The sequence below is a fragment of the Chlamydotis macqueenii genome, chromosome 2 (genome assembly GCF_036417535.1).
Source record: "Chlamydotis macqueenii isolate bChlMac1 chromosome 2, bChlMac1.mat, whole genome shotgun sequence".
Lineage (NCBI taxonomy): Eukaryota > Metazoa > Chordata > Aves > Otidiformes > Otididae > Chlamydotis > Chlamydotis macqueenii.
Window position 1 is genome coordinate 127,216,799 of NC_141557.1, and position 15,433 is coordinate 127,232,231.

A 15,433-nucleotide genomic window follows, 5' to 3' on the forward strand; every position below is an offset into this window, starting at 1 on the left:
TGTTTACACTGCAGTATAAAAGACTAAAACATTGGAATGCTGAAATTCTGTCATAATGTAAAGCATAAAAAAGGGAATACTTTTTTTTTTTTAAAAAAAAAAATCACTGTGACTATTTCTCTTTGATTTCCTGAAACTAATTTAAGTAGTGCTTCATACTTCAGAAAAAAATGAAAGAGAGAATTAGTTTGGTTACTGTTTCTTAAAGAAAACTACAGAGCAGTAAAACTCCTCAGCTGATCTGTGATAAAAGCATTAGCAGGTAAGTTCCTTGTGGCGTTTCTTCCGTTCTCACCGAGGAAGTAGATGGCTTTGAACTGTGATTTAGTTAAAATGCAGCCAATGTGTCTTCACCTTGGTCTCCTTGTAATGGACTAAGTTTCTTTTATTTCCATAGCCTTGGGTGAACTATTACAAAGTTTCAGAAATCTGTATCTGTAAACAGGCTTTGTTTTAGAAACCACATGTAAGATATCATAATTAGTTTGAAGTTCCATAATGAAAATGCTGCTTGTATCACTTAACAAAGGTAATGCTAATATAGTAAAATATTAACATCCTAACGTAGTAAAATATTTTGTCTGCATATTGCTGAAGCAGTGAAAACTAAATGTAATGCCCATTTTTTCCATGCTGCACTTAACTTCAGATGTAATGTTCATTCAGATATCTTTTACGAAGTCATGAAGGAGCAGTGTCTTATTTTAGATGTTACTTAAAAATACCACAACAGTTGCTTCAATCTTTCCAAAAGTTACAGTTGCGACTATACAAATGAACTCAATTTTGAGTGCAAGATACAAATTTCTTATAAAAGTTTTTGTCTCTGTAATTCAGACCAGCCTAACAAAATTTTTTAAGAGAAAGTAACTTTATTTCTGTGATGGGCTAGCCTTGCCTAGCAGCCGAACTCCCAGCTGCTTGCCTGCTCGTGTCCCCTCACTCATGCCGCTTGGCAAGATCATAGAATCATAGAATCATTTGAGTTGGAGGGGACCTTTAGAGGCCATCTAGTCCAACCCCCTTGCAGTGAGCAGGGTCACTTTCAACCGGATCAGGTTGCTCAGAGCCCCGGCCAGCCTGACCTTGTTGAACGTCTCCAGGGATGGAGCATCCACCACCTTTCTGGGCAACCTGTTCCAGTGCTTCACCACCCTTATCCTAAAAATGTGTTCCATATGTCTAGTCTAAGTCTACCTTCTTTTAGTTTAAAACCATTACCCCTTGTCCTGTCACTGCAGGCCCTGCTAAAAAGCTTGTCCCTGTCTTTCTTACAAAGCCCCTGTCAAGTATTGAAAGGCCACTGTAAGGTCTCCCCAGAGCTTTCCCTTCTCCAGGTTGAACAACCTCAATTCTCTCAGCCTTTCTTCACAGGAGAGGTGCTCCAGCTCTCTGATCATTTTTTGTGGTCCTCCTCTGGACCTGCTCCAACTGGTCCGTGTCTTTCTAGAGCTGGATGCAGCACTCCAGATGTGATCTCAGCAGAGCGGAGTAGAGGGGTAGAATCACCTCCCTGCTGACCCCACTTCTTTTGATGCAGCCTAGGATACAATTGGCCTTCTGGGCTGCGAGCGTACATTGCTGGTTCATGTCCAGCTTTTCATCCACCAGTCCCCCCGAAGTCCTTCTTGGCAGGGTGCCTCTCAGTCCCTTCATCCCTCAGCCTGTATTGATAGCAGAGGTTGCCCTGACCCAAGCGCAGGACCTTCATGAGGTTCACATGGGCCCACTTCTCGAGCTTGTCCAGGTCCCTCTGGATGGCATCCCATCCCTCAGGCGTGTCAACCACACCACTCAGCTTGGTCTCATCTGCAAATGGTGTTGGCAAGAAAACTCAAATACTTATGCTATGGAAGGGAGGATAATCTTTATTATTTTAAGAAGGCCATCAACTTTGAGTTCTTGGGTACACTTTGGAAAGTAGGTTTCTATTTAAATGCTGTTTCATCTGAAGGTACTTAACTTGTGTTTTCTCAGTACCATGATCCAGTTGCATTAGGATTGAGCAGTGTGCAGAACATATGATGAAAAAAACATTTCTTGATAGCTGTGTGACTGGGTATTGTTTAAGATGCAGTAATTCAAATAATTAAGATCTTAGGGTATCAACAAACAAAACACAAGAGGGTAAAAGAGAGAAACCAAGTATTCATGCAGCAACCTTTTGTGCCCTGATGTGTTTGGCCCTGATGTGATGGCTTAAACCATGCTGCCTTCCCGCAAACTGCTATTGTTACATTATTCAGTCAACACTTGGACATGACCTTTCTATAGGAAGTGTTTACAGTGTTGTTGTAAACACAGCACAAAAGTAGTTCTAACTGTTGCAGTATAGAGAACTTTTTCAGAATTCAGCACAATTTAGTGCAATTTTAGCATTTAACGAAGTGGGATCTTAAAAAAATTGGTTTTCAGTAGCCACAAAAATAGTTATGCTTCCTTTTGCTGGATAACAAATCAGGTTTTGAACAAGATGGGAAATGGTTGATTTTTATTAGCGAGGAACAACATAGTTCTGAAATGAGAAGTGTGTTTGCTCTTTGGGAGAGACTGATGAATCCAGCCTTAGAAATAATATACTACTGAATTCTGTTTGAATTCTCTGATTCTACTTAAATTGACATAAGGAAACTGGTATAAACATTGTATTCAAATGTTTAAAAAACACACACTTTAATGAGTATAACTTTAAAGTACTAATATATAGTGGTCTTCATTTTTATAGTAATATGCTGATAAAGCTTTTAATATGTTTTACTATTAACTGGTGTTGTGTCAATACTATTGTTTTGTCCCTTGTCTATGTGGCTTTTGTTGATGAAGATGATTCTGCTTCTGGCGATAATCCACAAAACATGGGACTGGTAAGAATAAACCATTTTTTTTTTTAATTATATTACTTTGCCCTGTTCAAGTGTGAGAAATACTGTTTGTTATAAATGAGTTGAGTCCCAAAACAGGATTCCAATTATAGTTTCCAATTTATTGAATAGAAGCAAGCAAACAGCGCTGGGTGCGCCGGGAGTCTTTGCTCCACCAAGACGCACACCCCTTTGTTTACAGTTACAGTATTTATAACCTCTCCCGGTCCCCTCATCGTGCCTGTCTCCTTTTTTTGGGGAGCTCACAATCTACACTCCATTGGTTACTCACACCGTTCGTGGCAGGTACTGATTGGCCAAGAGCGTATCACTAGCCTCTATACAGGTGTTAATTGGCTAAAAGTACAGAAGCGGCGGGTCCCATCTTTGGGGTTGTTTACGTGCCCGTGGTCATCAGCCCCCAGCCCGCCTGGCCTGCCTTTTGTTCGCTCCATTGTCAAGTGTCCTTCTTATGCAAACAGCGCTGTTAAGCAGGTAAAATACTTAATTATGTCGAACTACTAAGGCAGGAGTGTATCCTGCCAAACACATTTTTAATAACTTTAAATAAACCTCCCAAATACGTTTATAACTTTAAACAAAACTTATAGAACTATGTACATATCTTCCTGTTTCCCCTAAGCCTGTGGCTATATAAGAACAAACAGGATAATCAAAGATTCCATATACAGAGAGGGTCACATTTCACCATGCAACCCTAGTATTGTTTCACATTAACACGAATCAGGTGAACATATCTCACACTGTTTCTTTGGATTTGGAGAAAGGAATTACACTTAAGTAACAAGACAGTAGACTTACTTCTCTTGCTTGTCAATACAATGAGTAACAGCTTATTTAAACTTGACATACAAGTTGTTTATCTTTGTGTATAGAGATGATTTGATTCTTTAATTCCCTTCTTTTTATATTCATTGATACTTATTTTATATTTAGATTATATTAGATTGATGCTTGGGGTGGAAATTAGTAGAAAAAGCCAAGCCAGAAGCAGTTGCTTTGAATTTGAGTGGCTTAATAGATGCACACGACAGTCAATAATTAGATCTGTTGTCTCAAATGGGACATTTATTTTCTGAGTTGGTGAAAAGAGCGAAATACAGTGCTATCAGATTGGAATTCTGCACTAACCCAGACTACAGAATACCAGAGTTCAATTGTCTCATGGGAATGTGAAACCATGCAAAATGGAAGACTGTACAAGAGCAAAGTCCTTAGCCTCAAGGATAACAGGCAGAAATGAAACATTCTGTATAAAGAAAAATCACCTTAATGCATTTTGTAGTTGTAATTTATTGCGTGGAAGTCTTCTTCAGAGCAATATTTTCCAGTAAAGAATTTGTTTTCTCTTGTTCTGTTTCCTCTGATAGTTTCTGCTGCTTTGATTTCAGACTGGTTTTCAACACAAATTATTCCGTAGTAGAATTTCTGTAAGAAATGGTTACAACTATGCATTATTACTCTTACTGCTTGTACTTACTATGAAGAAATTGGTTATTTTAATGCTTTATTATCGAAGATTGTATGTGGTGGGATAAGTGAAACATCATTCTTCATTTGATTAATACTTCACACAAACCTTAGGTGCAAAGCTCACTTCTAGTGCTGACTGTTTTGAAAATCAAGCAGAGTGACGAGGATGTATTTCCTGATGGCAAAGTCTGTGTTACGCAAGTTGCCACCACAGTTGCCGTATGTAGGCAACTTCAGCAAATAGGATTATTACAGAGAAGTAAAAAAAAAATGCCTATTGCTTAAATAGAACATGAATTATATAAAAATACATAGGTTTTTTTATACCCATAAAGTAAGCACTGTAGAGCTGCTGTTTGCAGAAGTTTGGCAATTAATTTACATTGATATTGAGGCATCTGAATCTGCATGTCTTCTGTTTCACTTTTGTAGGTCAGGAATGAATCAGATGAATTTTTTAAAAATTCACTGTTGGAATCGGATAGTGCTTTTATAGGTGAGTTTATACCTCCCCTTCACCATGTTCTGAGTGTACAAACATGTCACTTAATCTCATAAAGTGTCTCTAAAATGATTATTACTGTTTTAAAAGTTGCAGTGGGTGTAGCTATGGTGATTGTTTTAAAGTATTAGAAAATTATGCCTCCAAATTAGATGCAGATCTTTATGGAATTGTACTGCAATAAATTTGGGTAGGTCACACCTAAAATTAATGATGCTGCTCGCTTACCTTATACCACTTTGCATCTTTTAATGAGAAAGCATCTTTCCATGCTCATTGTGCTCTGACTGTGATGTTTGCCTTGTCAAGGAGCGTTTTTTGACATCTTCCCAGCTGTGAATAAGGAAAAGCTAGTATTTGTTCAGCAAATGTGTTACAATGGTAGAACATGCAATGCTCTTCTATTCTTCTGCAGCAAATAAAAATTTATTAGCAATCACAACTTACAATTACGAGCTGTCCATAAAGAAATATAAAGGTGTTGGGCAGCCAGTGATTTGTTTCATTTTTATTGTTTTGTTTTACAAGCATGCTTCATTTGAAGTATGATTATATGGGTATAAAATAGTGATTCATTCTAAATTACTCACTTTGCTGCTGCTTACACATTACTGCATTTCACATAACTTGCAACACCATACTTCTGAACATTGTCACTCCTTAATCATCCGAGGTAAATAATTTTTAGGCTTTTTAAGAGTCTTATATAGAGGACTATGTCCCACGTTGTCTCATGTGTCTCTTTCCAACCCTTACATGCCTGTATGTATCAGTGCTGTTCCAGATATTTTCTTTTCAGTCCCTAGAAATAATAAGGCTAAAATTTACCTTCTCTTTTTTAAAAAACCCAACCAGCTCAGGGCTCTATGCATTGTTTTCCCTTAGTCGACATTGCAGTACCTTGACGTTCTCTTTAATCATCTATGGGAAATAATCTTACAAGGTTTTATTGTTTGCTGTAGGGGAGATGCAGTAGATCCTTGCAAGTGCTTACAGTGTTTCTGTATAGCGATGATTGGTATCTCTGGTTTTGGTTAAAAGCAGAATTTTTAATTTCAAATGTATTTAAGCTCATTCTGTTAACGTGCAAGTCCTGGAGCACAAGAGAGAACCTGGTGTTGGGAGGGGCTTTCAGGCTTCTTTAATGCAGTTGATACTCTCTGTAGTCTGCAACACATTCTTCTTCTGGTTAGAAAACACTATTATTGGTTAGAGCCCAAATGGTGGAAGGATGCTTTAGGAGAGTCCATCATCCAGAACCTGGCCAAATACGCTGTCTCTAACAGTAGTCAGAACAGGTGCACAGGAAGGAATACTGGGCAGAGGGCAGACGTGCAGCCACAATGCAGGGTGCTCTTCCAGCCCCCAGTGACCTGTAGCTCAGAGGCTTCCTGACTCAAATGCTGTTTACATTTAGTGAGTCTTGCTAAGCTGGGTCTTTAATAGGTTGTCTTTTGTGAGTTGGAATTAGCATTTGTGAAACCCTCTAATTGTTTACCATCAGCAGTATTGTGTGGATAAATGTCCACGCTGTGCCCTCTGTCAACTGTCTCCTTTCATCTGCTCTGAATCTGCCAGCTGTGTAATGGGGTGCTCCTTGGTTTTATTCACTGCTTTTACAGGGTTCATGGTATTTATAGTCCTCTCTCCTGTTTACTCCTTATCCCCATCCAGCTTAGTGAGGTGATGAAGTTAGCTTGTGATACGATTCATCTCCCTTCATTTTCTTTTTCTTTTTTTCCCAGATCATTTATGACTGCGGTGACAAGCATGTTCCCCAATACTGAGCTATAGGCGCTAACTAAAACTTTGTTACTCTTTGCATTATTTGGGCTTTATAAATAGCTATTAAAATTCAGAATATGAATCTGGTGACTTCCATCCCTGAGACGAAAAATAAAACCTCTCATTATCTGTGGGCTGCCTCCTCTGTGAATTGTGCTGCTCATATTGTCTGAGGGTCTTTTGTGGAATACTTGTAGAATATTTTAACAATGTTTTTCATTTCCTAAGAAGAGCATAATACTACCCTCTGTTTTGGTTTCTTTTTGAGATGGGTTTAAAATCTAACTCAATTTTGTAATAGATGTCTGCATTACAAATGAATTACTCTTTATCTCATAGGGCTCAGAAATTTTAAGGCAATTAGCAATAAAGAGGTTTATCAATTTCTTTTTCCCTTTTTTGTCTCACTTGAAACCCTAGAATTCGTTAGTGTTATTGCAGTGATTTGAAAGCATGTCTGCATAGCAGTATCTGAATGATAGATGCTGAAACACTGAAGGTACAAATAAATTCTGCCTTAGCTTGTACTTTACTTCTGTTGTGATAAATTCACATGATTAAACAATTTTTTTTATTCTGAATAATAGCACTCTTTTTAATATAATGAAGTTCAACTGATCTTGTAACTAGAATTCCGGTGAGTGGATTGTTACCCATATACCATTTCAAAATTATACTTGGATTTTTTTTTGCTTGAAGCATTTGTGATGACAGCATGAGTATCTTTGGTGAAACTGGGGTAGGGAAAAGAGGAGAGGGGAATAAAATTTTTATTTCTAGGGAAAAAACAACAGGTAATATGAAATAATTTTTTAAAATACATCTTTGTTTCTCTGAACTTCCTTGATGTCAATCAAATTTATTTTTCAAACCTGAGTGTTTCAATTTTCAACCAAAATAATAGTTTATTACTTTAAAAATTTCATTTTAAGATCTTTGAAACTTGTGAATGATGTAAAATATTTAATTAAAATTTATTTTCAAGTTGCTAGGAAATTAAAAACGCATTCTTTCCACGGCCATGGTTTATTTTTAATGTCACAGTATGTCATTTCAGACAAATGCTGCAGAAGTGTTCAGTACTCTTTGTGTGTATATAGGTATTTCCACTCATTTATCTTTGTTTGTTTTAACTGAATGTGTCATACTGCACTAAGAGCCTTTCCAAAAGGTGACCTCATTGTCACAAAAAGTAGTTGGTGGTAGTGGACTCTGTACTGGTTTTGCTAAGCAGAGTCCTTTCTTTTTCTGGGAGGCTGTGTTCATGGAGATACTAGAGGGACTGAACTAGAAAACAGAGCCCACTGTCTGCACCAAGCCAGCAGCAAAGCTACAAACCAGTCCCCGCGCAGTAGTTACTGGTCCTGGAGAGAAAAAAAGTGTCTGTTTGAAACAGTTTATGTTCGAAGCAGTTTCCAGAACCAGCAAAGGGAGGGGAAAGAGACAGAAGAAGTGTGAAGCAGAGACATTGCCTTAGGGTTCATTTATAATATAAAAATAGATGAAACTCTCCCCACTGTAATGTAATAGAGGTATGGTAAAAATTTTATTTACTTATTTTTGTATGAACAGATTCTAACACTTTATTACACGAAAAGGCTGAGATATGAATATGTGATTAAGACATGGATTATGTTGTTATAGTCCATGTAATGTTACTATATATACCATGTAACATATCTACATACATAATTTATTACATGATTGTATGTTTTTATGCCTTCAATTTGCCTAGAGTTCTCTCTTTCAAGCAGAGGTATTATACTCATTAGAGTACTCATTTTCTTTAAAGGTGTAGGTATAAACAAGGTATGTGAAGTAAGGGTGGTGGATTTGCAGGATGTGAAATGCCTTATCCTCCAGATAAGAGAGATCTCAATATATATCTTAAGATATTCCTTGCCTTTTCTTGAAGTTCATCCCTTGCTGCTGTTGTGGTACCTTGTTCTTTTGTCTGCATCTGGATTATTGCTGGCTTCATGCAAGATGCCCTAATGAATACATTGTTTTGATTCCTGTGATTAAATCAAGTACAATATATTGGCTCATTTCAAAAACATAAACAGGTTTGCACACAGTCTAGTATTTTGATTTCTCTGAAAATGATTTCACCTATGTTTTTACAGGTGCTAACGGGGAAACATTTCCTACCTTAGGAGAAGTTAATTTACCACCACAGCTTCCACTTTCTGCAAGGGAGAGGAGACGAATAAAGCAGAAAGCGTTGGAGTGTGCTGTATGTATAACTGGATTGGCTTAAATACCAAGGTAGACCACAGATGTAACGCTGTCAGGCAGTTCCTGTGGTTCCTTAGTGGCTAAATGCCATGGATACTGAGAGTGCGCATGTATAGCTATTTGGCCTTTTTAAAAGGATGCTGTTTAACTAAAGGGGTTGGTTTTGGATTTTCTGCAGGAGGATGTTCCACCAGGCCAGACGCCGTTGCTGCAGCCTGACAGCTTTTCTTTGCACTCAAACTTCAGCCTTGATGTTAATCAGTTGAAAGGCAAGAATGAAGAACGATTGCGCAGACTGACTGAGCTCCAGCAGAAATCTGCTTACTTGGGTATGCTCTGTGTAGTAGAGATGATGCAGTGATTACTAATATAAAGTAATTGCAATAATTACAGGAACAAATATTAATAGACTGCCTGTAGTTGAACAGTGAGCAACTGGCTGAAACACAGGAATTATTTATAAAGTTCTGTAGCTGGTGCAAGAGATTCCCCAGCAAACTTCAGCACAGCTCTTTAGAATAAGTTTAGAGGAGAGTAATAGGAGAAGATACTCAAATTCCTGGCTGATCAGCCACTCCTACTTGTCCTTTCTCTACCACTTAGAATCATAGAATGGTTAGGGTTGGAAGGGACCTTCAAAGGTCATCTAGTCCAACCCCCCTGAAAGGAGCAGGGACATCTCCAACCAGATCAGGTTGCTCAGAGCCCTGTCCAACCTGGCCTTGAATGTTTCCAGGGATGGGGCATCCACCACCTCTCTGGGTAACCTGAGAGTTTTAATATAGCGGTGTGTCACTGCTGGCAGTAAGATGTGGATACCCAGCTGCACAGCTGAAATGTGAGTGGAAAGAAATGAAACTCCTGACTGATTAATGTTGATGGTGTGCCTGTGTTTATTGGCATTCCAAGGAATCGAATGTCTGTGGTTCAACCAGCACGAAGATATGCCAAAAAAAGTAGTGTATAAAGAAGTGCTTCAATTTCTAGTTAATTTGGATTTTCTATTGGTTTGCTAACATAAGTGATCATTCAGTATTTGAGGTTGATACTGATAGCTCTTTCACTATACACACCCTTGAATTTATTATGTGTGTCTTGTGACCATGTAATACATCAAACTCTGGGAGTTACCTCAGAGCTGCCTGCCTGATGTAGATCCATTTTGTCTAGGAGGTACCAATTATGGCAACCATTAATGGCCTTTAATTTTTCACATGGATTATGACCCAGTTGATACACTCTGTGCTAATGATTCTTTCATATGAGTCTGAAATATTTTTTTTAGGAGGCAGTTGCTATGCTGTCTAGGCAATTACAGTATCAGTATCCTTTTTATAAACTTAATGAGAGTACAGATGCTGACAATTTTTCTGAGTCTGTTGCTATGGGTACTCTTACAAGCACTTCATCCTTTTTTTGTTTATTTTAACCATCTCACTGTGATTTTTAAGTCGGTAAAAAAACCCACCCCATTCATATTCATTTCTCCTACAATCTAAACAGATGCTTTACTAATTTTACTCCACCCAAACAGTTTTGCTATATGAACTTCTTTTACTTCTCTGCCCTTGTTCTATCTCGCCTCTTTTATCATTTCACCTCATATCGTGTGAACGACACTTTATATTTTGTTTACCTTCTGTTTGTCATGATCTCCAGAGCTTCATCCTTTAGATACATATAATTTTTGTGTGTGTGTGAGTACATATATATATATATATATATATATATGTGTCTGTCTGTAGCTTGTTCCTCGAAACACATGGGGACCATCACTCATCTTTAGCGTGTGTGCCTCTTGGAAATGTAACAACAGATCCTCTTGCTCAGCTGTGGTCGGTAGGGCTGCACGACTGCCTGTGCTCCTGTTCCATCCTCATACTCGGTGACATTACCAAAAAAATTAGTAAAGCCAAATGGTTTTATTCATTTTCTCTAGCAGTTTGACAGAACCTTCGTGGCATCCTTTTGCTTTCCTAACAGCTAGGACTGTTATTTCTTCTCCACCCTCAGAGACAGTGCTGGGAGAAAACAGCACTGTCATATAAATAATAATATATATCTCTGTCAGATACATAACTATGGGACTCTGACTGGTGACCTGCCCTTTAAATGACTAGGAGATGGCAATTTACAGGCTTTGATAAATTTTAAGAGCTGATCCTGTTGGCACAGTAAGGAGGCTCTGTTCACAGCAGTTCAGTTTCCCTTCTGGGACTAATGTGGGAATCCTAAAGCCACCCTAGAATTATTTTCTTAATTTGAAAATTAGTGCATATTGGAGCCAGGCCTCCTTCTCTGTTTTTACCCATCCAAAAAAAAAACCATTCCCATCAATGTGGACTTGGTGAGTATGTTGGGCCATGAAGTCTCTGCCAGCCAGCAGCTGCTTTCTCCAGTGGGCAGTATCTGTGCATTCCTCACTGCATAAACAAGAGCAGACTCGGATACAGAAGAGAGAATTCTCACAGCTTTGAGCACATTAGATATGTGGATCAGACCCTGCTATATGTAAGAGAAGTTGTGTAAATTGCTGGGGACATTTTAGGCATTCCTCTGTGCCTTTATGTAAAGGAACACTGGAGCCTGCGATGATCTACAGCAGGCAGCAGCACCGATTCCTGGTAAGTGCAGGCTGACAGAAGACAAACACGAATCTCCACTGCAGGGCGCTGGAGGAGCTTGTTCTCATCTAGGGGCAGGATGTGCTGCAGTCAGTGTTTGTTGGGAATCCAGACTCCACTCAATTTCTAAATCAGTATTTCATGCGAAGGGAAGAGCTCTACTTATCCCCAGCCTGCAGGTACAAACTGAATGATCAAGTGGCAACTCCAAAGAAATTTTTTTATATGTGGCCCAATTAAGAACAGGGTGTTTTTATGAAGTTTACAAAGTGTTGAAGTTCCTGATGAAGCAAGTTTTGTACTGTAACTGATTTGTTGTGCTTTTCTAAAAGCAGCACCAGATGAGTCTGACACAGTGATGTGCACTATGATCTGATCTCTGACAAAACAGTTGTTGTTACCTCTGACTGCTGGAAGACCGAATGCCTTTGTCTTTGAAGGCAGTGGTAGTTAAACTCGGGGAGATGCAGCGTTCTGGCCTGAAAGTACACTGTCTCTAAACAAATATATTATTTTTTTTCTAAATATCTTAAAATCTTTAAAAAAGTATCAAAGAGAAAATTAATTTTCTTTAGGCATTGTTTTTCTTGCCGTGTACAGCTGTTAACCCCACCGTAACTTCAGTACATAAAAACTGCACGTTCCAACCCGCAGGAGAGTTCATCTGGCCCAGGATTTAGGAGACAGAGATTCACTCTGCCAGCTTTAAACCCAGCATCAAGCAAGGGAGATGACAGGCCCTAGAGAGGGAGGTCTGTTTACACTTTTAACATGTACAGAGAAGTTTTGTTTTAAGCAGACTGAAAAGGCTTGGACAATGATCAGATCACCGTCTGTATGATGTGACAGAACTAGTGGATTCACTGCCAAGTTCTTTTTTAACAAAAAGTGTTTGGCATTTTGGTTTAAAACCTGCATCCTGCCTTAGGCACTAAGAGGAAAACTGAGCCTTTGCTCCCCGTGTGTGTGGGATTGTGCGGTTTCTGTCCTTCCCTTCATGTCTGCACACCTGGCTGCTGCTTCTGCAAGACTCCTCAGGCTCTTACACCCATGCTGAGACCATCAGCTTTCAAGTTTTAATGAGAAATTTCAGAGAAGCTTTAGTTTAAAATCAAATTTTGAAAAGTTGTCATTTTTTTCCCCAGAATAAAAAAATGGAAGTTTGGAAAAATCATCCAGATGATACTTAAGTTACATGACACTTGCACTTGCACATTTCCACTGTGCATATATGCACTGACAGATCTGACTTCTCCCTGTAATAAGAGGCTTTGGGAAAGCAGGAACCTGCTACCCAGTCCATCTCAGTTTGCCTGTATCGCCCCCTTCTTGATTTGGCAGGGGGAGGAGCTGTTGGTGTTTGTTAGACATAAAAAGCTTGGAATCTTTAGCTGTTGGCTCTAGATGGGTGCAGGCCCTTGAAACTTTAAAAAAGCGTGTTAAGTAGCAACAAATGTGATTTAAAAGCATTATTTGTGCATTTATTGCAGATGAGTAAGCCTGTCCGATATAACAAAATGTGGGAAGATGTGGTGAGTTTTCTGCCGGCTTTAACATATGTACGTTGCTCTCCATCTCTCTCAGGGGATACCGTTTCCTTAGGAGAAGCTGATGACCTTCTGAAGCGCGCTCCATCCAGCGCCGGCAGACGGTGCAGTTCTGTTGACACAGTTGCAACAGAGCCCTGGCTGCGCCCAGGAACCTCAGAGACGCTCCAGAGGTTCATGGCTGACCAGTCAAGCCCAGCAAAGCTTTCACCCGAAAACACGTTACCGCTTGGTTGGCAAGGCCTCTCCACGGCGCACGGCTGACTCCAGCCCCCTGCGCCTCACCGGTGCCTTGCAGCAGCGGAGGGACCGCTCAGCACGGCTGCACTTTCCAGGCTCGCTCGTCGGGGTAGTTCTCTTCCACGGCTGTGGTGTGGAGTTGTGTGTGTCATTTAAAATAGCAATAACAAAGTAACAGAAGCTGCTGTGCGATGGAGATGTAGAGCAGGGACGTTTTGGATTACGTGACACGGGAAGTGGAAGAATAGCTTAGCGGTTTTTGCACTTTTTATACAAGTTACGTTTCAGCCTCAGAGCTGGGCTTACACAAAGAGTGAGAGTGTGTGTGAATTTGATATTAAATTGAAGTTAATTTTTAGCTTTGTTTATAACCAAACGGTCTGGAACTAGAGTAACACAACAGCAGAGGTGCATTTTAAGCTTTTACCAAAAGAGTAAATAACTTGGAGAAGGGCACTTCTCATACAGTGATGCGTGTTATCCCGCATGAAAGCTCAGCAAACAGTTTAATGGAAAAAATGACTATTAGCAATGTTACATTCCCTAACCTGTTATGTGCTGGAAATACAGAGTGTTGCATATATTTAATTTATGTTTCTGATCTAAGAGGTAATAAATTATTTTGTTACTAAAAATGTGAAAGCAGACTTCAATGTTTTTTAATATATGATTTGCTTCAGCCTACATTTACTTGTGACAAAAACAATGTTCAGAGCAGGAAAAACACACGGAAATGCTGCTGAATAAAAGCAAGAAGGATGTGTGGATGGAAGCAAGAATTTAGGACTTCAGTGAACTGAAACACAAAGGTGAAGCAAGGGAAAGGCTGTGACTTTCCTCATGGTTAGGAATTCCCGGCCAGAAGCCAAAGCTTTGAACAGCTGGGGGGGGGTGGGGGGTGTGTGTGAAATAGGGAAAAAAAAATGGTAAAAAAAATTTATTCTTACTAAAATGTCTTCTTTAAGCTTATGTCTACCTACTTGGCAGTCATGGCAGTTCTGTGATGACAGCAGGTGCTGAGATAAGATGCTTGCTGAGACAACACACCAAGGTTGTGTTGTTTAGCTGCATCATGGGTTTAGCCTGTTTCTTCCCAAAGAGGAAAAAAAATTCCAACGGCCTGGCCAGCAGGGAACGCAGGCATCTTAGTGCAATCCCAGACCTAGGCTGCAGCATGTGGTAGCTACCTCAGGGCTGCTTCATCTTGCGTTTCCCAAGGCCGGGAATGTCAAAATAATTTTAAGCAGGCAAAGGTTTTTATAATACAGTTACCACCCTACCACAGAACCTCTCCTCCTGAAGCCCACCTTTACGTATTTCACACTTTCCTTCAATTTGTCACCTGCCAGCCTTCCCTCTGTTTTTGATGCATGGTAACTTTTCAGTGGCTTCATGAGTTGAGTTGAACTCGTCTTTTTTTTCCTCCTCTGGTGGCCGACATAGTTGATTAAAAGTTTTAGCTCCCAATAGAAGCATAAATTTAGTGTTACTGTAAAACGCTAGCCCCATTTAACTGCAAGTTCTGTACATGTCATGGACCATCACAGGCTGGCATTTGTTTCCTCCAGTTCAAGACAGCCCTCCCTTTCAGTGGCTACCTTCACCTCTGCAGTGACCTGAAACCACTAAATTATTTTAACCTCACTGCTCAACAGCATTTAGCACAGTCAATTACACTCTTCCTTACACCTACCCTCCCTTTGGCATCCAGGCTGCTCTTCAGTGTGCTCTCAGTTCTTCACATCTTTCCTTTTCCAAATCTTTCCTTCAGCTTTCTCCGCATATCCAAAGTTCATCTGAGGGCTTAGCTGGCTGCAGGTCAGCAGTCAGATGCACTGCAGTCCCAGCCTTTCCCTCCCATGGCTCCTCACGCCTGGTCTGTATCATATGAATATTTTAATCCCCAGAAAGCAAAATGCAGTATTTGAGCTTCTATGTGTGCAGCACTACATGGGCCATTTCACTGGTCCACCTACAAGCACTTTTCTTCTGGATTTGGTTTGTGTTTTTTTGTTTTTTTTTTTTGTTTTTTTTAAACTTAGAATTCTTTTTCTAAGTTTAAAAGAGAGACATATTCCAGTCAACCAAAGGGCACCCACCTTTCTGTCCCTGGAGGCTGCAGTTTGTTCCTTAGAAACCAGA

General features: G+C 39.6%; 1 protein-coding gene across 11 annotated transcripts in view; it reads left to right on the top strand.

Annotated features, from left to right (window-relative positions):
- CSPP1 (centrosome and spindle pole associated protein 1) overlaps positions 1-13,921 on the top strand; it is a 60,108-nt gene extending 46,187 nt beyond the window's left edge. For 10 of the 11 annotated variants that reach the window (XM_086740909.1, XM_086740910.1, XM_086740916.1 and 7 more), the window contains 5 exons: positions 2,824-2,864; positions 4,788-4,851; positions 8,769-8,878; positions 9,059-9,209; positions 13,089-13,921. In XM_086740909.1, coding sequence (XP_086597035.1) covers positions 2,824-2,864; positions 4,788-4,851; positions 8,769-8,878; positions 9,059-9,209; positions 13,089-13,315 — 593 coding nt within the window. In that variant the 3' untranslated portion in view covers positions 13,316-13,921. The remainder of the gene's footprint in view (positions 1-2,823; positions 2,865-4,787; positions 4,852-8,768; positions 8,879-9,058; positions 9,210-13,088) is intronic. The other variant, XM_086740915.1, reaches the window with a different exon arrangement.
- Positions 13,922-15,433: the final 1,512 nt, after the last annotated feature.